The sequence below is a fragment of the Saccopteryx bilineata genome, chromosome 3, assembly GCF_036850765.1.
Source record: "Saccopteryx bilineata isolate mSacBil1 chromosome 3, mSacBil1_pri_phased_curated, whole genome shotgun sequence".
NCBI classification, from domain to species: Eukaryota; Metazoa; Chordata; class Mammalia; order Chiroptera; family Emballonuridae; genus Saccopteryx; species Saccopteryx bilineata.
This window is the reverse complement of record NC_089492.1, coordinates 160678666-160704306: the sequence shown is the minus strand read 5'-3', so window position 1 is coordinate 160704306 and position 25641 is coordinate 160678666. Positions and strand designations below refer to the sequence as shown.

General features: G+C 45.1%; 1 protein-coding gene across 1 annotated transcript in view; it reads right to left on the bottom strand.

Annotated features, from left to right (window-relative positions):
- Positions 1 to 8837: 8837 nt before the first annotated feature.
- Positions 8838 to 25641, bottom strand: part of GOLPH3L (golgi phosphoprotein 3 like) — a 54525-nt gene continuing 37721 nt past the window's right edge. The window contains exons 4-5 of the mRNA XM_066268029.1: positions 23799 to 23913; positions 8838 to 15692 (exon numbers count right to left, since the gene is read on the bottom strand). Coding sequence (XP_066124126.1) covers positions 15265 to 15692; positions 23799 to 23913 — 543 coding nt within the window. The 3' untranslated portion in view covers positions 8838 to 15264. The remainder of the gene's footprint in view (positions 15693 to 23798; positions 23914 to 25641) is intronic.

The following is a 25641-nucleotide window of genomic DNA, read 5'->3' as shown; positions in this document are numbered from 1 at the left end:
AACGTTAGAGGGTGGCTGACACATGACTGGAGACATGAAAAAGGGAAAGAGAAATTATAGCAAGAGTGACAAGTGCCCAGAGGGAGTGAGACCCTGCTAGCCTAGCAAGACTCCTCTTTCATCCAGCAAATTTAATTAAGTAGCCATTATATGCTAGGTCAGGGGTCCCCAAACTACGGATGTGGGCCCGCATGCGGCCCCCTGAGGCCATTTATCCAGCCCCCGCTGCACTTCCGGAAGGGGCACCTCTTTCATTGGTGGTCAGCGAGAGGAGCACATTGACCATCTCATTAGCCAAAAGCAGGCCCATAGTTCCCATTGAAATACTGGTCAGTTTGTTGATTTAAATTTACTCGTTCTTTACTTTAAATATTGTATTTGTTCCTGTTTTGTTTTTTTACTTTAAAATAAGATATGTGCAGTGTACATAGGAAATTGTTCATAGTTTTTTTATAGTCCAGCCCTCCAACGGTCTGAGGTTACAGTGAACTGGCCCCCTGTGTAAAAAGTTTGGGGACCCCTGTGCTAGGTAGTGTGCTAGGCACTGTGGAAGCAAAGATAAAGACAGCCTTTGTTTTCAAGTTTTCAGAGATGAGTGAAGAGTTAAGAGATAAAGACAGTTTACACTGGAGCATGGTATTAAAGGCAGCTTCCTGGAGGAAATGATATTTGAAGGAACTGTAGGAATATCCAAGGGGGAAGTCCCGGGTTCGATTTCCGGCAAGGGCACACAGGAGAAGCACCCATCTGCTTCTCCACCTCCCCCTTCTCTCTCTTCCCCTCCCACAGCCAAAGCTCCATTGGAGCAAAGTTGGCCAGGGTGCTGATGGCTCCATGGCTTCCGCCTCAGGCACTAGAGTGGCTCTGGTTGCAACAGAGCAACGCCCCACATGGGCAGAGCATCACCCCCTTGTGGGCTTGCTGGATAGATTCTGGTCGGGCGCATGCAGGAGTCTGTCTCTCTGCCTCCTCGCTTCTCACTTCAGAAAAATACAAAAAAAAGTTGGAGAAGCCCTTTTCAGGGAGCCTCATGTTAAAAGACACGGAACCTCAAACTCTATGAAATAAATCCTTGGTTCTCAAATTTACGTGATTAGAACAGAAGTTCCCAGGAAACTTTATAGAAATACAGATTTACTTAGCCCTATTTCACCCCAGTTGAATCAGTATATCTGGTTGCAGTATGGAAATTAAAAAAAAATATTTTTACTTTTTTTTTTTTTTTTTTGTATTTTTCTGAAGCTAGAAACCGGGAGAGACAGTCAGACAGACTCCCTCATGCGCCCGACTGGGATCCACCCGGCACGCCCACCAGGGGGCGATGCTCTGCCCTTCCGGGGCGTCACTCCGTTGCAACCAGAGCCACTCCAGCGCCTGGGGCAGAGGCCAAGGAGCCATCCCCAGCGCTCGGGCCATTTTTGCTCCAATGGAGCCTCAGCTGCGGGAGGGGAAGAGAGAGACAGAGAGGAAGGAGAGAGGGAGGGGTGGAGAAGCAGATGGGCGGGCGCTTCTCCTGTGTGCCCTGGTCGGGAATCGAACCTGGGACTTCTGCACGCCAGGCTGATGCTGTACCACTGAGCCAACCGGCCAGGGCCTACTTTTTTTTTTTAAGTGAGAAAAGGGGAGATAGTGAGACGGACTCCTACATGCACCCCAAGGATCTACCTGGAAGCCCCCATCAAGGACTGATGCTCGATGCTGAGCTATTTTTAGCACCTGAGGTAGATGCTCAGAGCAACTGAGCTATCCTCAGTGCCTGGGGCCTGTGTTGACACCAGTCGAGCCACTGGCTGCAAGAGGAAAGAGAGAGAGAAGGGGGAGAGGGAGCGAAGCAGATAGTCACTTCTTCTGTGTTTCCTGACTGGGGATCGAACCTGGCATGTTTATATGCCAGGTTGACACTCTATTCACTGAGCCAACCAGCCAGGGCCTGGAAATCTATTTTTGAAAACTTTCTAAGTAAAGACTGAAATAAGGCTGATTGAGGAACCTGTGTGGAGGTGCAACACATGACACTGTTCAGGTTGCCGGGGTCTTGAGGAGACTTGTAAGTCTTGCTAAAGCACTGGGGTTTAATAAAGATGAATGGGAACCTCTGATTTCAAGCAGGAAAATGGTATTGTTAGGGTTGGTGTTTGGAAAGATTTTCCTGTGGTAGCCACGTAGAGATAGAACTGGAGTGGGTAGGGAGGCCAGCCAGATCTGTGTGATTGTGAGAATCTAGGCAGAGGTCATCTGAATGGAGAAGAGACGAATGATACTGATGTGGTGAACAAAGTTGAGGGGAGAACCAAGGATGAATCCCAAATTCCTGAGTGAAGGGTGGTGCCATTTGCAGAAAAGCAAGGAGAAGAGCAGATTGCTGGATAAAGTAAGGCGAGAAGAGGACCTGAACTTTTCATATGTTTATTTTCTGTCTTTTGGTCTTTTCTCTTGATTATGTCTGAATTTTGGGGGCAGGACCTAACTCTTTTGAGTATGAGACAAAATATCTGGAAATAACAATGTATAATTCGTCAGGGTTTAAGTAACATTTTACAGATGGATGGCCATAAAAAAAAAGTGAGACTGGAGAAATATGTGGGTTTAAGACACAGGCCATTAGCACCCTCTGATGGACCAGAATGAGAATACCAGGAAATTAAACTCTCTGCCTCCATTACAAATTTATACTCTTAGGACTGGTCTTAAGTGTAGCCCAGGGAAAGTAGTATTAAGTGACGGTGACAGTGTTCAGAAGAATTCTCAAAAAAGTAAAATCATGCCCTGGCCGGTTGGCTCAGTGGTAGAGCGTTGGCCTGGTGTGCAGAAGTCCGGGTTCGATTCCCGGCCAGGGCACACAGGAGAAGCGCCCATCTGCTTCTCCACCCCTCCCCCTCTCCTTCCTCTCTGTCTCTTCCCCTCCTGCAGCCGAGGCTCCATTGGAGCAAAGATGGCCCGGGCGCTGGGGATGGCTCCTTGGCCTCTGCTCCAGGCGCTAGAGTGGCTCTGGTCGCGACAGAGTGACACCCCGGAGGGGCAGAGCGTGGCTCCTGGTGGGCGTGCCGGGTGGATCCCGGTCGGGCGCATGTGGGAGTCTGACTGTCTCTACCCGTTTCCAGCTTCAGAAAAATACCAAAAAAAAAAGAAAAAAAAAAAAAAAAAAAAGGAAAATCATAACTCATACAAATGAGGGAACTAGAAGACGTTAAAGGTAGAGCGTCGGCCTGGCGTGCGGAAGTCCTGGGTTCGATTCCTGGCCAGAGCACACAGGAGAGCCACCCGTCTGCTTCTCCACCACTCCCCCTCTCCTTTCTCTCTGTCTCTCTCTTCCCCTCCCGCAGCCAAGGCTCCATTGGAGCAGAGATGGCCTGGGCACTGAGGATGGCTCCATGGCCTCTGCCTCAGGCGCTAGACTGGCTCTGGTTGCAACAGAGCAACGCCCCCTGGTGGGTGTGCCGGGTGGATCCTGGTCAGGAGCATGCGGGAGTCTGACTGCCTCCCTGTTTCCAACTTCAGAAAAGAAAGAAAGAAAAAAAAAAACAGAGAATCTGAAGACAGACACATATATGAGCATTTACAACTGCTGAAATGGATTTGCTAATAGATGTAAAGTTGATCAATATCTATAGGGCCTAAAATACATTTAGAAGTATTTTTTTCTTTAAAAATTAAAAAAAAATTAATTGATTTTAGAGAGTGAAAAAGGGAGCTAGAGAGACAGGAATTGATCTGTTCCTCTATGTATCTTCACTGAGGATTGAACTGGCCACCTCTGATCTTCGGGTCAAAGCTCTAACCAACTGAGCTATCTTGCCAGGGCTGAATTATTTTTTTCACAGGGTGGGAATCAATTGTATCTCGCTGGACAAAATTTATTTATTTATTTATTTATTTATTTATTTATTTTTTATTTTTATTTTTTTCTGAAGCTGGAAACAGGGAGAGACAGTCAGACAGACTCCCGCATGCGCCCGACCGGGATCCACCGGCACGCCCACCAGGGGCGATGCTCTGCCCACCAGGGGGCGATGCTCTGCCCCTCTGGGGCGTCGCCATGTTGTGACCAGAGCCACTCTAGAGCCTGGGGCAGAGGCCACAGAGCCATCCCCAGCGCCCGGGCCATCTTTGCTCCAATGGAGCCTTGGCTGCGGGAGGGGAAGAGAGAGACAGAGAGGAAAGCGCGGCGGAGGGGTGGAGAAGCAGATGGTTGCTTCTCCTGTGTGCCCTGGCCGGGAATCGAACCCGGGTCCTCCGCACGCTAGGCCGACGCTCTACCGCTGAGCCAACCGGCCAGGGCCTATTTATTTTTTTATGTGTAAGAATCATTTGCAAGGCCATCAGTTTTCTCAACTTACAAATTGTAAAATAGTTCAAAGACGATGAAAGGCATTGGTCAGATTAACTTCAAAGACTCCCCAGTCATGTTTTTGCCTATTGTAAAGTCTTTTATAATTTCCCCCCTGAGAGTAGGGGGAGAGCCTTTCCATACATATCTCACCTCTGCCTTCTGTTGCGTTGAGGTTTTGGTTAAAGTGCAAATATATTACCCCGTGGATACCAAATCAACATTATCAGTTACCATTTTAAACTTGGATTAAATTGATCAGGTTAAGTTTAACAGCTATACTGTGAAATATTGGCTTAGGGAAGGTCTTGGAGAAAATGACACAAAGAAAATTTACATAGTATCTATTATGTCTCAGTCATTGATTAGCAGTTTACTCCTTGGTGTAGTATTTTTATTTTAAAGTTTGTATTTTAAAAGATTTCAGCAAAAGGGAGCAATTTTAACTGAAAAGAATGGGTTACTAATGAAATTTAATGTGCCACCTAAAGACTTGTGAGAGAGAATTGAGGCAGAGCGCTTTCTTTGTGTGTGTGTGTGTGTGTGTGTGTGTGTGTGTGGCAAAAACAGAGAGAGCCAGAGAGAGGGACAGATAGGGACAGACAGACAGAAACGAAAAGAGATGAGAAGCATCAATCATCAGTTTTTCGTTGCGACACCTTAGTTGTTCATTGATTGCTTTCTCATATGTGCCTTGACTGTGGGGCTGCAGCAGACTGAGTGACCCCTTGCTCAAGCCAGCGACCTTGGGCTCAAGCTGGTGAGCTTTGTTCAAACCAGATGAGCCCGCGCTCGAGCTGGCTACCTCTGGGTCGCGAACCTGGGTCCTCCACATCCCAGTCCAACGCTCTATCCACTGCGCCACCACCTAGTCAGGTGAGGCTGAGTGCTTTCAATCTTAAAATCAGGTCAATGGGGTGGGGGGAAGAGTGGGAGGCTGAAACAAGGGGAAAACAAGAAGACAAGCTTAAGAAGAGTATCACAGGCCCTGGCCTGTTGGCTCAGTGCTAGAGCATTGGCCCAGGTTCGATTCCCAGTCAGGGCACACAGGAGAAGTGAACACCTGCTTCTCCACCCCTCCCTTTCCTCATTCTCTCTCTCTCTTTCTTTCTCTTTCTTCCTCTCCCACAGTCATGGCTCAATTGGTTCGAGCACATTGGCCCCAGGCACTAAGGATGGCTCTGTGGAGCTTCTGCCTCGGGTACTAAAAATATTGAATAATTTAATTGCGAGAATCAGCCCCAGACAGGGGTAGCCAGGTGGATCCCAGCCAGGGCTCATGTGGGATCTATCTCCCCGCCTCTCACTTGGAAAAAGAATAAGAAGAGTATCACAGTTGGGTTTCTCTGGTAGCCAACCAGGTAGCACAATTCTCTCCAAACTTCTACTTTCTCCCCCTAGTTCCCTCTTCCTTCCTCTTGCTCCTTTCTCCTCCTTTCTTCTCTTTTTGTTTTTGTATTGTCTTTTTTTTAATTTAAATTTTATTTATTCACTTTTAGAGAGGAGAGAGAGAGAGGGAGAGAGAAAGACAGAGAGGGAGAGAGAGGAGAGACAGAGAGAGGGAAGGGGGAGGAGCTGGAAGCATCAACTCCCATATATGCCAAACCGGCGACCTCAGCATTTCCAGGTCCACGCTTTATTCACTGTGCCACCACAGGTCAGGCCAGGAATGTTCTCTTTCTTAATCTTGGTGCTGGTTACATGGGTGTGTTCAGTTTGTGAAATCAGAGCTGTGCACTTTTCTATATGTATATTATATTTGAATAAAAGGCTTAAGCTAAAACAAACAAAAACTGAAATAAGTTAAAACAAACAAACCCCCTTCTGTTTAAGTTTCACCTCCTTCAGGGAAATGAGTAGACGATTAAAAGGGGGCATAAAGGAGTGTAGAAAGTGGTCTTCGTATTTTTGCCCAGAATCATGGATCACTGCTAATTTTCCAATGTCTCATGACTCCAGTTTGGGTTGACTGACAAAGGGCAATAGGAATGGAAGGATACAGAAGAATGAAACATTAAAAACTTAGACTGACAACCCTGGCCGGTTGGCTCAGTGGTAGAGCGTTGGCCTGGCATGCAGGAGTCCCGGGTTCAATTCCCGGCCAGGGCACACAGGAGAAGCAACCATCTGCTTCTCCACCCCTCCCCCTCTCCTTCCTCTCTGTCTCTCTCTTCCCCTTCCGCAGCCAAGGCTCCACTGGAGCAAAGTTGGCCCAGGCACTGAGGATGGCTCCATGGCCTCTGCCTCAGGTGCTAGAATGGCCCTGGTCGCAACAGAGCAACACCCCGGATGGGCAGAGCATCACCCCCTGGCGGGCATGCTGGGTGGATCCCGGTTGGGGGCATGAGGGAGTCTGTCTGACTGCCTCCCCGTTTCCAACTTCAGAAAAATACAAAAAAACACCCCCCCCAAAAAAAAAAAAAACTTTGACAAAACTTAGTAATCAGTTGAATGTATGGCTCAATTGAATAGAGGAAAGGAATAAAAGAAGGTAGGCTAAGTTTAAACCAGATTATGTGGGGAAACAAAATGGAAACTATTAGTCAAATCAGGTTTGAGCAATTATGGTAGCAATATATTATGAATGTGTTTAGGAGATTAAATATCTAAAACATTAAGAAATTCTTTTGGGCCTGACCGGGTGGTGGTGCAGTGGACAGAGCATCAGACTGGGATGCGGAAAACCCAGGTTCGAGGCTCCAAGTTTGCCAGCTTGAGCGAGGGCTCATCTGGTTTGAGCAAAAAGCTCACCAGCTTGAGCTTAAGCTCACTGGCTCCAGCAAGGGGTTACTCGGTCTGCTGAAGGCCCGCGGTCAAGGCATGTTTGAGAAAGCCATCAATGAACAATTAAGATGTTGCAATGTGCAACGAAAAACTAATGATTGATGCTCTCATCTCTCCGTTCCTGTCTATCCCTGTCTATCCCTCTCTCTGACTCTCTCTGTAAAAAAAAAAAAAAGAAAAAGAAAAAGAAATTCTTTTGGTAAACACTTTCTGATACAAGCTAAGATTGTTCTAAGCCTAAACTCTGCTTAAGAGTAATGTATAAAAATGATAATTGCTAAGGGAATGATTTAATTTACACTTTCATCCTTGACATGCTAAATTGTTGAGCAGCAGGAATGAAAGTAAAGCAAAAAAAAAACAACCAAAAACAAAACCCACAAAAATAAAACCAAATAAAAAAGTGGAATTTCACTAAAACTAGCACAATGTCTGGGGTCTAGGATGTGCTCAGTAGTTATTCTACTTGTGACTGAGTGGGGGGAGATGATACTTTAGATTGAGTGTCTGGGAAGGACCTGAGACATGTGAGCAGAGAGCTGAAGGAGGTGGGAAGTGAGCCAAGCAGATGTCTGGAGGAAAACTGACACAGGCCGAGGGAGGAACACGTGCAAAACTGCCAAAGCAGAAACGTGTTTTTAGTGTATTTGAGAAACAGCAAGAAGTCAGTGTAGCTAGAGTCAAAGAGATCAGATTGCCATTGGCTTTTAAGACCATAGTAAATAGACTTTGGATTTTGCCAGACCACGTGGTAGTACAGTGGAAGGAGCATCAATCTGGGACTCTGAGGATCCACTTTTGAAACCCTGAGGTCGCTGGCTTGTGCTGCAGCTATGAGTTAATGCTTCCCATTTCTTTCCCTTCCTGTCTGTCTCTCCCCTCTTTCTCTCACTAAAAAACAAAAATAACACTTCAGATTTTTTTTGGTGTGTGTGATGGGCATTAGATCATTAGATCATGTTGAGCAGGGAAGGCAGTATAGATTTTGTTTTGGACACATTATATTCTATGTAGATATCATTTAAAATAGTTACCAAGTCCATCGACCGGTGGATAAGAAAATGTGGTAAATCCATTCAGTGGAATCATTCTTTGGCACTAAAAATAAACGAAGCACTGATACATACAACATGATGAACCTTGAAAACATCATGCTAAGTGTAAGAAGGAGCCACAAAAGACATGTATTGTTTGATTCCATTTATATGAAATGTCCAGAATAGGAAAAGCTATAGAGACTGAAATGAGGAAGATAGTGACTGGGAGAGAGTATAAAGAGAGCTTTGGGGAGCTGGTAATGTTCTGTTTCTTGACCTGGATGCTGGTTACCTGGGAAGGCCCAGTATTCATTATTGAGTTGTACATTTTAATTCATTTTTGATTCATGTACTTTCTCTAGTTATGGTATGGTTCCATAAAAACTTTAAAAGGAATCTAATTTGAAGAATAAGATGAAGCAGAGAAGTAAAAGATTGAATGAAAAGGAATCAAGGAATCATCTAATTATTATTATTTTTTAGCTAGAGAAAGGGGTGGGGAGGGAGGGACAAGACAGGAAGGGAGAAGGCCCTGGCTGGCTGGCTCAGTGGTAGAGCGTTGGCCCGGGGTGTGGAAGTCCCGGGTTCAGTTCTTGGCCAGGGCACACAGGAGAAGCACCCATCTGCTTCTCCACCCTTCCCCCTCTCCTTTCTCTCTATCTCTCTCTTCCTCTCCTGCAGCCAAGGCACCACTGGAGCAAAGTCGGCCCAGGCGCTGAGGACGGCTCCATGGCCTCCACCTCAGGCACTAGAATGGCTCTGGTTGCAACAGAGCGACACCCCAGATGGGCAGAGCATTGCCCCCGGTGGGCATGCTGGGTGAATCCCAGTCGGGCACACGTGGGAGTCTGTCTCTCTGCCTCCCTGCTTCTCACTTCAGAAAAATAACAACAACAACAACAAAAAAAGACAGGAAGGGAGAGAGAAGCATCAACTTATTAACTTATAGCTGTGTGTTATGATTTCTTTTACAGTTTGGACTTGCAAGGAATAAGACACATCAGATGAAAGTAGTATAAGCAGAGACTGAAACTCAGAAGCAGAATCAGCCCAGAGAAACTGTGCCACTGCTTATTTATTGAGTTCCAAAAGCCACAGCTCAGGAGATAAAACTAGAAAGCTATAAAAGCCTTTATTCCCGACCATCCCATCCCCAATCCTGCACGTCTACTGTTTCCTTTGTGATCAAGGACTCAAGAAGAGTCATAGTCTCAGTTTATCCATCATAAAGGACATCTGATTCTTGGAGGCATTCCTTCAAGAATCCTGTGTACTTGCATTCAAGTAACCCAGGCCAGTCTCCTGGTATGGCTAATACACTCCAAGATCTCTTGTCTCCAAGTAACCCCTGCTCTGCAGTTAACTGCCGTTTATATTTGTGCAGGGTCTTTCCCTTCAGCTGTGGCCGTTAGTTGTTCATTGATTGCCTTCTCATACATGCCTTGACCAAGAGGTTCCAGCTGAGCCAGTGACCCCTTGCTCAAGCCAGTGACCTTGGGCACAAGCCAGAGACCATGGGTCATATCTATGACCCCACACTCAAGCTGGCGACCCTGCGCCCAAGCTGGTGATGCCGCGCTCAAGCTGTTGACCTTGGAGTTTAGAACCTGGGTCCTCAGCTCTATCCACTGCACCACCACCTGGTCAGCCTCCCAACCCCAAGAAATCTTTAAAGAACTTATTAAGGAAGAAGGAAAATGATGCTAGAAACTTGGTTTTATTTTTTATTTTATTTATTTTTAATCATTTTAGAGGGGGGAGAGAGGGGGGGGAGAGAGAGAGAGAGAGAGAAGGGGGGAGGGGCAGGAAGCTTCAACTCCTATAAGTGCCTTGCCCGGGCAAGCCCAGAGTTTTGAACCAGCAACCTCAGCATTCCAGGTCGACGCTTTATTCACTGTGCCACCACAGGTCAGGCCAGAAACTTGGTTTTATATAAAGACAATCATCAGAAGGAATAAATCAAAAGGTTAAAAAAAAAGAGAATTTGCCTGGCCTGTGGTGACAATGTTGATAGAATGTCAAACCCAGAATGCTGAGGTCGCTGGTTCAAAACCCTGGGCTTGCCTGGTCAAAGCACATACAAGAAACAATCAATGAACAACGAAATTGTCGCAACTACCAGTTGATACTTCTCCCTCAGCCCTGCCCCTTTCCTCTCTGTAAAATCGATTATCTTTTTGTCAAAAAAGATTTTATTTATTGATCTTAGTTAGAGTGAGGAGAAAGAGAGGGAGGGAGGGATAGACAGGGACAGACAGGATGGGAGATAAGCATCAACTTGTAGTTGTGGCACTTTAGTTGTCCATTTATTGCTTTCTCATATGTGCCTTGATGAGGGGCTCCAGCTGAGCCAATGAACCCTTGCTCAAGCCAGCGATCTTGGGCTTCAAGCCAGCGATCTTGGGCTTCAAGCCAAAGACCATGAGGCTATGTCTATGATCCTATGCTCAAGCCGGTGACCCTGCGCTTAAGCTGGTGAACTCATTCTCAGGTGAGCTGGGGGTTTCAACCCTGGGTCCTCAGTGTTCCAGGCCAACTCTCTATCCATTTCTTTTTTTAGGTGAGAGGGGGACAGGTAGTGAGGCAGACTCCTGCATGCGCCCTGACTAGGATCCACTCGTCAACCCTGTCTGGGGCTGATGCTCAAGTACCAAGCTATATTTAGCACCTGAGGCTGAACTGCTCAGACCAACTAAGCCATCCTTAGCACTCAGAGCCACACTCGAACCAACTGAGCTGGCTGCAGAAGGGGAAGAGGGAGAGAAGGGGGGTGGGGGTGAGAAGCAGCAGATAGTCGCTTCTTCCGTGTGCCCTGACCGGGAATTGAACCCGGGACATCCATACGCCAGGCTGACACTCTATCCAATGAGCCATTGGCCAAGGCCTTAATATTTTTTTTTTTTGTATTTTTCTGAAGCTGGAAACGGGGAGGCAGTCAGACTCCCACATGTGCCCGACCGGGATCCACCCGGCACGCCCAGCAGGGCGTGATGCTCTGCCCATCCGGGGCGTTGCTCTGTCACGACCAGAGCCACTCTAGCGCCTGGGGCAGAGGCCAAGGAGCCATCCCCAGCGCCCGGGCCATCTTTTGCTCCAATGGAGCCTCCACTGTGGGAGGGGAAGAGAGAGACAGAGAGGAAGAAGGGGAAGGGTGGAGAAGCAGATGGGTGCCTCTCCTGTGTGCCCTGGCTGGGAATCGAACCCGGGACTTCCGCACACCAGGCCGATGCTCTACCACTGAGCCAACCGGCCAGGGCCCCTTAATATTTTTTTGATGAATTATAGGCAATAAAATGTTTAGCGGCATTTTATCAAGGTACCCATTCTTTTCCCACCACCCTCAAGGTTATTTTGATGCAATGATCCTTGCACTTTTTTTTTCCCCTGTATTTTTCTGAAGCCGGAAACGGGGAGAGACAGTCAGACAGATTCCCACATGCGCCCGACCGGGATCCTCCCGGCACGCCCACCAGGGGGCGATGCTCTGCCCCTCCGGGGCATCACTCTGTTGCGACCAGAGCCACTCTTGCACCTGGGGCAGAGGCCAAGGAGCCATCCCCAGCGCCCGGGCCATCTTTGCTCCAATGAAGCCTCGCTGCGGGAGGGGAAGAGAGAGACAGAGAGGAAGGAGAGGGGGAGGAGTGGAGAAGCAGCTGGGCGCTTCTCCTGTGTGCCCTGGCCAGAAATCGAACCCGGGACTTCTGCACGCCAGGCCGACGCTTTACCACTGAGCCAACCGGCCAGAGCCTGATCCTTGCACTTTTTAAAGAAACATTTTATAAAGAATTATGGGCCTGACTAGGTGATGGCATAGTGGGTAGAGCGTGGACCTGGGATGCTGAGGACCCAGGTTCAAAACCCGGAGGTTGCCAGCTTGAGTGCAGGCTCACCAGCTTGAGCACTGGGTTATTGGCTTGAGCGTGGGATCATAGACATGACCCCATGGTTGCTGGCTTGAACCCAAAGGTTACTGGCTTGAAGTCTAAGGTCACTTGGCTTGAGCCCAAAATCACTGGCTTGAGCAAAGGGTCACTAGCTCAATTGGAGTCCCCTGGTCAAGGCATGTATGAGAAGCAACCAATGAATAACTAAAGTGCTGCAAATGAGTTGATGCTTCTCATCTCTCTCCCTTCCTGTCTGTCTCTTTCCTTCTCTCACTAAAAAAGGGAAAAAGGTATGAACTATGGGAATAATGTTCTATCTGAAGTAAAAATAACAAGGAAGTATAAACAATCCTAGGAAATACATTTCTTATTGTCCCTGATCCTGCAGACTTATAAAGGAAAGAATAACCTAATTAGAAGCACGTTAATTCTATCATACTTATATATGTTATCTACATTTGGAACTTAAGACTTCCAGCTCTTAAGATAAATTCAGGTGTCATTTACAAGTAGATATTAATAGGAGAACATACACATTTTCTTCATAGTAATAATGGTATATAATGGGGTAACTTATTTTGGTAACTTATTTTGATTAGGATGGAGACATTATATGGATTTTATAACATTGGTCAGTATTCAGGTTAGCCTTGATATGCCCTGACCCCCAGTCTATGTTACAATTATAATATTTGTGTATTCCAATTTTTTACACAGAGTAAAATAGTGTAAAGGCCTTGTGTGCAAAGTTCTTATTTCCAGTTAAAATAACTGAACTTGTGGCCCTGGCTGGTTGGCTCAGTGGACAGAGTATTGGCCTGGTGTGTGGAAGTCCCAGGTTCAATCCCCAGTAAGGGCAAACATGAGAAGTGACCATCTGCTTATCTTCCTGTCCCTCTCCCCCTCCTCCTTCTCTTCCCCTCCCATAGCCACTGGCTCCATTGATTTGAGGGTCGCCCCGGGTGCTGAGGATAGCTTGGTTGATTGGAGCATCAACCCAGATGGGGATTGCTGAGTGGATCCTGGTTGAGGCCCATGTCTGTCTGTCACCCCTCCTCTCACTTAAAAAAATAAGTAGATAACTGAAGTTGTAAAACTGCACAGAGAGACCAGAGAGCCTATACTTATCTTTATATGAAACTATATGTTTTAAATAAGGTGTTTTGCAGTGAACATTCTGCAGCTTCAAAATGAAGACATCCTCATGTTATTGAGATACAATATAAAAATAAACATGACCAAGAGTTGCAAGAAAGAACTCAACTTCCACATCCCCCAATCAAGCTGAAACTTTCCACTGGAAAACCTGGTTTCAATTCATGCCGAATTGTTCAAATGCAAAGAAAAACTAAGTCAGGTAGAGACAAACACATGGACTGATTTTTGATTTTTTTTTTTTTGTATTTTTCTGAAGCCGGAAACGGGGAGAGACAGTCAGACAGACTCCCGCATGTGCCTGACCAGGATCCACCCAGCACACCCACCAGGGGCAACACTCTGCCCACCAGGGGGCGATGCTCTGCCCCTCTGGGGCATCGCTCTGCCGCGACCAGAGCCACTCTAGCGCCTGGGGCAGAGGCCAAGGAGCTGTCCCCAGCGCCCGGGCCATCTTTGCTCCAATGGAGCCTTGGCTGCGGGAGGGGAAGAGAGAGACAGAGAGGAAGGAGGGGGGGGGATGGAGAAGCAAATGGGCGCTTCTCCTATGTGCCCTGGCCGGGAATCGAACCTGGGTCCCCTGCACGCCAGGCCGACGCTCTACTGCTGAGCCAACCGGCCAGGGCTAGAATTTTTCTTAATAAGCTTCTCTTTGCACTCACTACTAAACTGAACAACATTTTAGAGACTTGGCTACAAATATGGTTGTATCGAGACAAGACTAACGACTAGGACAGTATCTGTGGGTTAAATATAGACAAAATTACTTCCAGAACACTTAACTATAGATAGAATCTATTACATTTATGTAGGAAGCCAAAAATAGGGAACAAGACCTGGAGTTTAGATATATTATCTGATTCAGGAAGCTGTTATTCAGCAACTGAAATTTATAACATTCAATGCAATCAGAGTAGAAAGGTTTAAAGTTGTCTGGAGGAATCAGGATAGTCACGTGCTAAAGGGTGGACATTCTGGTACCACCTCGTTCTCTTACAAACTAACGCTGACTGTATAAAGGAGGTGGTTGGGAGATATATATCTTTTTCATTTAGACTTCTGTCCTAATGATGGAGTAGGATAATGCTAAGAAAGAGGATGAGCATGACTAGGCGGTGGCGCAGTGGATAGAGCGTCGGACTGGGACGCGGAGGACCCATGTTCGAGACCCCGAGGTCGCCAGCTTGAGCACGGGCTTATCGAGTTTGAGCAAAGCTCACCAACTTGGACCCAAGGTTGCTGGCTCGCGCAAGAGGTCACTCGGTCTGCTGTACCCTCCCCCCCCCGACAAGGCACATATGAGAAAGCAATCAATGAACTAAGGAACCGCAACAAAGAATTGATGTTTCTCATCTCTCTCCTTTCCTGTCTGTCTGTTTCTAACTGTCCCTCTCTCTGACTCTCTCTGTCTCTGCCACAACAACAACATTAAAAAAAAAAAAAAAAAAAAAAAAAGAAAGAGGATAAAATGTATTTCTGGTTCCAGGGTAATCAAATTTGGAATATTTTCATTAGGTTAGAACAGACAGGAAAGTGAGAAAATCATTAGTGGGACATACATCCCCAGAGACTACCTGATCCAAAAATTAGTTTCCATTGACCCTTTTTCAAAGAGGCAGTTATTTCAGTAAGCTACATCACCTAGGAGAGTCTGAGAAAGACTGAAAATGTGTATTTAAGATAGAAAAAAATAGACTTTAAAAAATGTAATTAAATGGTTTGCTCTACGTTTCATTCACATTCTGTGGCTGAAACAGCAAATCTCACTTAGATAATCCTACTTATCCAAAAGCATACTACACAGAAGTAAACTAAGAGACAAGAGAAATGTTTTTTGGGTGTGTGTGGGCTCACTCAGTTTATTCCCTCTGGAAGGGAAGTAGAGAGAGAAATAAAGTCTGCTTATAAAGGTCAACGTTTCTGGAGAAGCCCTGAAGTTGCTTTCCCCAAATCGCAAGTCTGATTCAAGAGAAGGAAAAGAAAATGATGAAAAATATTTCATCACACAAAACTCAGTGATAGTGTCTCTGAAGGTCACCAGGCCAGCAGGAGGAAAGGAGAAATCCACCTGCTGGCTTTAGGATTTATTGAAGGCTGCCAACACAGCCCAAATCATCTCTGTGGCACTGTGCTTCGTCCCTTCCACTTCAGGGTCAAGTTCTAGTAGGTCCTTGGCTCGATTCATTGCCACATCGTACTTGTCATCTGTCAGAGAGGAGAAAACATTCTCTAGCACATCGGAGGAGTGCGCTAGCACCAGGAGTGCTAATGTTCGCTTGTCCATGCGTTGAGGATCATTTACCCACCGCTCTAGGACACTATCTTGAAGTTTTTTCACTAGTCGCTGTTTCTCTGTTGTATTGGTCACCGGATGAGTAGTCATGTCAAATAGAAGGAAATTCTGTTTCTCAGTTGTTAGAATGCCCTTCTCTACTAGGTTCTTTGCAATTCGCTCTCTTACATTTCTCAGCTGGTACTGTAATTTGAAGGGGTTCCAGGTTTCACCTATGGGGAAAAGAAACAGAAAACTTGGACCAACACCATAAACTCACCACACCCAACAAGACAACTTAAAGAACATTCCACCACCCTATAATAGCTTCTCAAGTGCACATGGAACATTCTCCAGGAGAAACCATATGCTAGGCCTTAATAAAAATTTTAAAAACCTTAAGAAATTAAAAAGGATCAGAAACATATATACTATGCTATCTAATCACAATGGAATTAAATAAAAATTAGTGGCCCTGGCTGGGTAGCTCAGTTAGTTTGAGCACCATCCCCACATGCCAAGGTTGTGGGTTCAATCCCCAGTCAAAGCACATAAAAGAATCAACCAATGATGCATTAGTAAGTAAGTGGAACAACAAATCGATCTCTCTCTCTCAAATAAAAAAATAATATTATTAACAGAAGGAAATTTGGAAAATTCAAAAATATATGGAAATTAAACAACATACTCAATGGGTCAAAGAAGAAATCACAAGGGGAATTCAGAAAATACTTTGAGTTAAATGAAAACGAAAACACAACATATCAAAACATGGAATGCAGTTTAAAGTAGTGTCCAGAGGAGATTTACAACTCTAAGTGCTAGTCTAGAAAAGATGTCCAATCAAAAAACTAATCTACTTTTAAAAACTAGAAAAAAAAAAAAAAAACAGCACACCAAACCCAAAGCAAGCAGAAGAAATAAAATAATAAAGATTAGAGTGGAAATAAATAGGGAAAATCAATATATCAAAAGTTGGACCTCAGTAGGTGGTGGTGCAGTGGATAGAACACTGGCCTGGAACATAGAGGACTGAGGTTCAAAACCCTGAGGTTGCTGGCTTGAGCAAAGGCTCATCCAGTTTGAGCATGGGCTCACCAGCTCGAGTGTGGGATTATAGACATGTCCCAAAGGTTGCTGGCTTGAGCAAGGGGTCATTGGCTCAGCTGGAGCCTCCTGGTCAAGTCACATATGAGAACACAATCAATGAACAGCTAAGGTGTCATAACTATGAGTTGATGTTTCTCATCTCTCTCCCTTCCTGTCTCTCTCACTCTCTCTCTTTCCCTCCCCCCTTCTCTCTCTCTAAAAAAAAAAAAAGGTTGGTTCATTGAAAGGATAAATAAAACTGACAAGTCTAGACTGACCCAGGAAAAAAGAGAGAAGACTCAAATTACTAAAATTAGGAATGAAAAGAAGAGTTATCACTACTGACATTTAGAAAGTAAAAGGGGTAATAAGGGGATACTATAGAGAACAGTACACCAACAAATTAGACTAAAGAAAATGGAGAAATTCCTTAAAACACACAAATTACCTAAACTGACTCAAGAAGAAAGAGAAAATCTGAATAGATCTACAAGTAAATAGATTAAATAAGTAATTTTAAAACTTCCCACAGGCCCTGGCCAGTTGGCTCAGAGGTAGAGTGTCAGCCTGGCATATGGAAGTACTGAATTTGATCCCTGGTCAGGGCACACAGGAGAAGTGACCATCTGCTTCTCTATCCCCTCATCTCTCTCTCTCTCTCTCTCTCTCTCTCTCTCCCTCCCTCCCTCCCTACTGCCGCCATGGAGAATGATTCAAGCAAAGTTGGCTGAGGATGGTTCCATGGCCTTGGCCTCAGGCACTGAAATAGCTCAGCTGCCAAGCAACGCAGCTATAGCCCAGCTGGGAAGAACATCACCTGGTGGGAGCTTGCCAGGCAGATCTTGGTTGGGGCGTATGCAGGAGTCTGTCTCTGCCTCCCCACCTCTGTTACTTTTTCTAAAAGATTTTATTTTATTCATTTTAGAGAGGAGTGAGAGAAGGGGGTAGGAGCAGGAAGCATCAACTCCCATATTTGCCTTGACCAGGCAAGCCCAAGGTTTCGAACCGGAGATGTCAGCATTCCAGGTCGATGCTTTATGCACTGCACCACCACAGGTCAGGCCTCTGTTACTTCCATCCCCAGCGCCCGGGCCATCTTTGCTCCAGTGGAGCCTCGGCTGCGGGAGGGGAAGAGAGAGACAGAGAGGAAGGAGAGGGGGAGGGGTGGAGAAGCAGATGGGCGCTTCTCCTGTGTGCCCTGGCCGGGAATCGAACCCGGGACCTCTGCACGCCCGGCCGACGCTCTACCACTGAGCCAACCGGCCAGGGCCTCTCTGTTACTTTTTAAGAAAACAAAAACTTCCCATAGAGAAAAGTGTGGTCAAGGTGGCTTTACTGGTAATTCTATTAAACATTTAAAGAAGAATTAGTACCAATCCTTCACAAACCCTTTCAAAGAAACAGAAGAGGCTGGGACACTTCCTTAATCTATATATTCTGATACCAAAACCAGACAAAGACATCAGTAGAAGGCTATATACCAATATCACTTATGAATATAGGTTTAAAATACTCAACAAAATACTAGCAAAGCAAATCCAGCAACATATAATAAAGACTATATAATATGACCAGTTAAGACTTATACCAGAAATGCAAGGTTGTTTAACATCTAAAAATCCAATTATGTAAAATCAATAGCATAAAAAGTAAAAAACAAATGATCAACTCAATATATACAGAAAAACATTTGACGAAATCCAATATTCTTAAGTGATAATAACACTCAATAAACTATGAATAGGTGGGAACTTCCTCAGCCTGATAGAAGGCATTTATGAAAAACCCACAGCTCATACTTAATGGTAAAAGACTGAATGAATGTTGTTCTGCTAAGATCAGGAACAAGACAAGCATGTCCATTCTCATCATTTCCGTTCAGAACTATTCTGGAGGCTCTAACCAGAGCAGTCAGGAAAGAATAAGTTACAAAGATAACGAGATTAGACAGGAAAAAGTTAAACTATTTTTAGTTTTAGATGACATGATCTTGTACATAGAAAAATCTAAAGAATACACTTAAAAACTGTTACAACTAATACAGAAGTTCAACAAGATTACAGGATACAAAATTAATATATAAAAATCAATTGAGGCTGGACCCGTGGTGGCACAGTGAATAGAGCATTGGTTGCAGGTTCAATCCCTCATCAGGGCACAAGCAGGAAGGAACCAATGAATGTGCAAGGCAGAGGAACAACAAATGGATGACTCTCTCTCTCTCTCTCCCTTCCTCTATCCTTCTAAAATCAATCAATAAAAAAACCCAATGCAATACAAAATAAAGGAAAAAAAAAACATATAAGCATCTGGACTCAGAAAAGACATTTTACAAAAATGAGCATGCTTTCATGATGAAAACTCCCAGAAAACTAGGATTAAAAAGAAAATTCCTCAACATGACATAGGGTATTTATGAAAAACCCATAGCTAACATCATATTTATAAAACATTACTGAAAGAAATTAAAAGACTACCTAAATGAAAAGACATTACATTAAAAAATTTATTGATTGATTTTAGAGAGAAAGACAAACATCAATTTGTTGTTTCACTAATTTATGCATTCACTTTTTTTTTCTTGTGACAGAAACAGAGAGAGACAGAGAGAGGAACAGACAGACTGAAAGGGAAAGAGATGAGAAACATCAATTCTTTGTTGCGGCACCTTAGTTTCTCAGTGACTGCTTTCTCATATGTGCCTTGATGGGGGGAAGGGGGGCTACAGCAGACCGAGTGATCCCTTGCTCAAGCTAGCGACCTTGAGTTTAAGCTGGTTAGCCTTGCTCAAACCTGAGCCCGTGTTCAAACTGGCAACCTCGAGGTCTCGAACCTGGGTCCTCCGTGTCCCAGTCCGACGCTCTATCCACTGCGCCACAACCTGGTCAGCCTGTTGTTTTTTTAAGTGAGAGAGAGAGAGAAAGAGAGAGCGATCCAGGGACAGACAGACAGGAAGGGAGAGAGATAAGCATCAAGTTGTAGTTGTACACTTTAGTTGTTCATTGATTGCTTTCTCATACATGACTTGACAGGGGCGGGGTGCTCCAGCTGAGCCAGTGACCCCTTGGTGAAGCCAGCGACCTTGGGCTTCTAGCCAATGCCATTTGGGTTCAAGCTAGTGACCATGGGTCATGTCTATGATCTCACACTCAAGCCACAACTCTACAGTTCAAGCTGGTGAGCCCACACCCAAGCTGGATGAGACCATGCTCTAGCTGGTGACCTCAGGGTTTTGAACCTGGGTCCTCAGTGTCCCAGGTTGACACTATCCACTGTGCCACCACCTGGTCAGGCATTGGTTGATTCTTATTTTTTATCTTTATTTGTATTTTTCTGAAGAGAATAGTGGGAAGGCAGAGAGACAGACAGCCTCCTACATGTGCCTGACCAGGATCCACCTGGCATGCCCACTAGGGGGCGATGCTCTGCCCATCTGGGGCATTGCTCTGTTGCAACTGTAGCCATTCTAGCGCCTGAGGCAGCCATGGAGCCATCCTCAGCGCCCAGGCCAACTTTGCTCCAATGGAGCCTTGGCTGCGGGAGGGGAAGAGAGAGGTAGAGAGAAAGGAGAGGGAGAAGGGTGGAGAAGCAGATGGGTGCTTCTCCTGTGTACCCTGGCCAGGAATTGAACCTGGGATTTACACACACCCAGCTGACGCTCTACCATTAAAACAACTGACCAGGGTGGTTGATTCTTGTTTGTGCCATGATTGGGGACTGAACTTACAACTTTGCCATATTGGGTCAACATTCTAACCAACTGAACTATCCAGTTAGGTTAGACATTCCATTTTAAAAAAAAATAAATTTTTATTAATTTTAATGGGGTGACATCAATAAATCAGGTTACATATATTCAAAGAAAACATGTCCAGGTTATCTTGTTGTTCAATTATATTGCATACCCATCACCTAAAGTCAGATTGTCCTCCGTCACCTTCTATCTAGTTTACTTTGTGCCCCTCCCCCCCATTTCTCCCCCCCCATAGACATTCCATTTTAATGGACATGAAGACTTAACACTATCAAAATGCCCATACCACCTAAGACAGTGGTCAGTAAACTGAGGCTCGCGACCCACATGCGGCTCTTTGGCCCCTTGGGTGTGGCTCTTCCACAAAATACCACATGCGGGCGCTACCTCAATGAGGAATATACTTCCCTATATAGTTTAAGTTTTAAAAATTTGTCTCTCAAAAGAAATTTCATCTTTGAATATATGTACCCTGATTTATTGATGTCACCCCATTAACATTAATAAAAATTTATTTATAAAAAAAAAAGAAATTTCAATCATTGTACTGTTGATAATTGGCTCTGTTGACTAATGAGTTTGCCGACCACTGACCTAAGAGATCATCAGGTTCAACACAATCCCTATTAAAATTCCAACAGCCTTTGTCACATAAAGTCTTTGCTTCAAAATCATATGAAATTGTGAGGGACCCAGAATTGCCAAAACAATCTTGGAAGATTGCGATTCACCAGCTTGAACTGTAGAGTTGCGGCTTGAGTGTGAGATCATAGACATGACCCATGGTCACTAGCTTGAACCCAAACAGCATTAGGCCCTGGCCAGTTGGCTTAAGTGGTAGAGTGTTGCCCCCGCGTGTGGATGTCCTGGGTTCAATTCCTGGTCAGGGCATATACAGTAGAGGCAACCATCTGCTTCTCAACCCTTTCCCCCTTCACTTCCTATAGACACAGCTCAATTGGTTTGAACGAGTTGGCCTCAGGCACTGAGGATGGCTCCTTAGCCTCCACCTCAGACACTAAATAAAGAATGGCTCGGTTGCTGAGCAATGGAGCGAAGGCTCAAGATGGGCAGAGCATTGCTCCCTAGTGGGCTTGCCAGGCAGATCCTGGTCGGGTAAATGTAGGAGTCTATCTCTCCCTACCCTCCTCTCAATTAAAAAAAAAATGTTACAGAAGTGATACTGTTTGTGATTTCAAAGTGCCTTACTGAAGATTCTCCTAAAATTTTATGCTATAGGTTTCTAGTTAAAGTTTTTTAACTTGCCCTTAAAAAATAAAAAGGCATGAAATATTGCTTCATGCCCCATGACATGGATGAACCTGGAATACATTATCTTAAGAGGCTAGTCACAAAAAACCCCCTTAAAGTTATATGATTCCATTTATATGAAATATATGGAATAAACAAATCTATAGAGATAAAATGTAGATTAGTAGATGCCTAGAGTTGGGCAGGGGAACTGGGGAAAATGTGGAAAAAATTGATAATGAGTATGGGGTTTATTTTGGGGATCAAGAAAATGTACTAAGGCCCTGGCCAGTTGGCTCAGCGGTAGAGCGTCAGCCTGGCGTGCGGGGGACCCGGGTTCGATTCCCGGCCAGGACACATAGGAGAAGCGCCCATTTCCTTCTCCACCCCCCCTCCTTCCTCTCTGTCTCTCTCTTCCCCTCCCGCAGCCAAGGCTCCATTGGAGCAAAGATGGCCCGGGCGCTGGGGATGGCTCCTTGGCCTCTGCCCCAGGTGCTAAAGTGGTTCTGGTCGTGGCAGAGTGACACCCCGGAGGGGCAGAGCATCGCCCCCTGGTGGGCAGAGCGTCGCCCACGGGCGTGCCGGGTGGATCCTGATCGGGTGCATGCGGGAGTCTGTCTGACTGTCTCTCCCCGTTTCCAGCTTCAGAAAAATACAAAAAAAAAAAAAAAAAGAAAAAAAAAAGAAAATGTACTAAACTTAAGATTGTAATAGTTTCACAATTGTGTGAATATACTAAAATCCATTTAATTTTATATTGTAAATAGGTCAACTGTATGGAATGTGAATTATATATCAATAGAGATGTTAAAATTTTCTTGTGAAGAATATTGTTAAAGAGTTTGCGGACGAGGGTGGCAAAAGGTAGGGTGAAGCTTTGGAAAACTTTCTGTGTTGATTAATCATGCACTCTCTGTCCCTCATTGTATAATTAAACAGTGAACCATATGTACCTTATCTAACCCCTTGAATTTCTCTACTTTTCTTTCTTTTTTTGGTATTTTCCCAAAGTCGGAAGCGGGGAGGCAGTCAGACAGACTCCTGCATGCACCCAACCTGGAATGCCCACCAGACAGACTCCTGCATCACCACCTGGAATGCCCACCAGGGGGTGATGTTCTGCCCATCTGGGGTGTTGCTCAGTTATGGCCGAAGCTGTTCTAGTGCCTGAGATGGAGGCCATGGAGCCGTCCTCAGCACCCAGGCTGATTTTGCTCCAATGGAGCCTTGGCTGCGGGAGGGGAAGAGAGAGACAGAGAGGAAGGAGAGGGGGAGGGGTGGAGAAGCAGATGGGCTCTTCTCCTGTGTGCCCTGACCGAGAATCAAACCCGGGACTCCCACACGCCAGGCCATGAAACGAATTTTCAACGCTCTACAGCTGAGCCAACCAGCCAGGGCCTGTGCACTGATATAAACTTGGAGCAGGAGTTATTGGAGGGCGTGAGAAACTGAAGGAGTCTTAAAAATAACAAGACATTTATTGGCCTGTGTTGTTCTGCACGCAGACACAAAGGAATCTTGGAGGCATGCCACATTAAATAGATTTCCTATTTATGATTGGGACTACCTAAAGCATTTGTCCTGTCCTTCACCTAGTGTTCCGGGAGAAATGGAGAAGTGCATGATTTAAAGATTACAGTAAATATTTAGAAAAGAAAAATAATATAGTTAGACTGGTGCACTCCCATTGTATGTTAACCAATAAATACAGAGAGTGAACGATGTTCAAGGCTTATTCTGCCTTACGAGTTTCAGTCCTCTGCTTTCTTTCATCTGTCTCTTTTTCTTTGGTCTGTGTTTATAAAAAACAATAGGCCTGGCCTGACCAGGTGGTGGCGCAGTGAATAGAGCATCGGACTAGAACCCAGAAGACCCAGGTTCGAGACCTGGAGGTCGCCAGCTTGAGTGCAGGCTCATCTGGTTTGAGCAAGGCTCACTAGCTTGAGCCCAATGTTGCTGGTTGGAGCAAGGGGTCACTCACTCTGCTGCAGCCCACTGGTCAAGGCACATATGAGAAAAAAAACAATCAATGAACAACTAAGGTGCCACAACGAAGAACTTATGCTTCTCATCTCTCTCCCTTTCTGTCTGTCTGTCCCTATCTGTCCCTCTGTCTGACTCTGTCACCCCCCCCCCCCAAACAAACAAAACAAAAAACAACAGGCCTGTACTTCTTTTCTTGAGCTTAAGGGCAGGATAAAGATTACAAAGTGTGGGATTTCTGAATCATTTTGAGCTGTCTTACCAGTGAGTAGCTCTATCCATGTCTGGACAGTTTCTGTGGGTTCAGTGACTTTGATGTGTTTGAGAGTTTCATCCAGTAAAATGTCACCTGTTGGGCTGTCTGACTTCAGCAGTACCTTTCAGAAAAAAACAAATAAGGGACCCTGGTTCATTTACTTCATTCAAATTAAAATCTTTCAATATATTATATATCCATTATTGGTTAAGTGTTGTAGAAAATGCAAAGCAGCATAATATACTGTCCCTGTTTTTGAAGTTGAAAAATCTAGTATGGGGTAATCATGGGGAGACAAAAACATTTAAGTGGGCCCTAGTGACAAAGTGGATATAAATGATAACAGAGAAAATATTCAATAGTAACTCTTTGAGTATGGAAAACTTACTTGGAAAACAATTAATAAAGGTAGGAAAATCAGAAAAAGCAGCCAGTTTGGGGGAAAAGTTAAGTTTGCTTTTAACTGATAGGGGCTAGCCAAGTTGAAATGCCTAGCCGATAATTATATTCCTGGGGGTGGAAAAAGAAGATAGATCTAGGATTTAGTACTTAGTATTATGGAAGTAATAGATGAAGCTTTAAAAATAATTTTATTTTTTAAAAGATTTTATTTATTTATTTTATTTATTTATTTTTTTTTTGTATTTTTCTGAAGCTGGAAATGGGGAGAGACAGTCAGACAGACTCCCGCATGTGCCCGACCGGGATCCACCCTGCACGCCCACCAGGGGGCGATGCTCTGCCCCTCCGGGGCGTCACTCTGCCGCGACCAGAGCCACTCTAGCGCCTGGGGCAGAGGCCAAGGAGCCATCCCCAGCGCCCGGGCCATCTTTGCTCCAATGGAACCTTGGCTGCAGGAGGGGAAGAGAGAGACAGAGAGGAAGGAGGGGGGGGGTGGAGAAGCAAATGGGCGCTTCTCCTATGTGCCCTGGCCGGGAATCGAACCCGGGTCCCCTGCACACCAGGCCGACGCTACCGCTGAGCCAACTGGCCAGGGCTTATTTATTGATTTTAAAGCGTGGGGGTTGGGGGTGCGAGAAGTATATAGTTGCTTCACTTTAGTTTTTCATTGCTTGCTTGTTGTTTGTAGTATGTGCCTTGATGGGACAAGCCCAGAGTTTTGAACTGGCGACCTCAGTGTTCCAGATTGATGCTCTGTCCACTGCACCACCACAGGCCAGGCTACTTTCAGTTTCTTAACATCTAAGTCTTAGTTTGTATACCTTTGCATAACTTCTATATCCTTTGAAAGATATTCACCTTTGCCTGGCACAGTGGACAGAGCATCAATCTGGAACACTGCGGTCGCCAGTTTGAAACTCTGGGCTTGCTCCATCAAGGCACATACTACTAGCAACAAGCAAGCAATGAACAACTAAAGTGAAGCAACTATACTTCTCACACCCCCAACTCCCACCCTTTAAAATCAATAAATAAAATCTTAAAAAAAAAAGAATGTAAAGGAAATAGGGTACAGCCAGAGAAGCAAGAGAATGTAAGATAACATAGGCCAAGAGTGAAGAAAGTTTCAAGTAGGAGGAAGTAGTCAAAAGTGTCAAATGCAAAAAAAAAAAGTGTCAAATGCCACATACAGGTTAATAGAGAAAAATAAAGACTGAAAAGAAGCTGGTGATACATTAAGAATGTGGTTTCAGTGCTAAGAGTGCTAAGTATGACATGAAGTTGTGAGTGGAAAAAAGGGAAGAAAATGAAGGCAGGAGTACGGTTCACATGCTGGAGAGGATTTGTAGTAAATGGAGAGAAAATGAGTGGTTATCTGACAATGACCAGAGCTCAGCAAAGATTGCACCTGACCCACGTGTTTGCACCCTCCTATATAATATTCTAT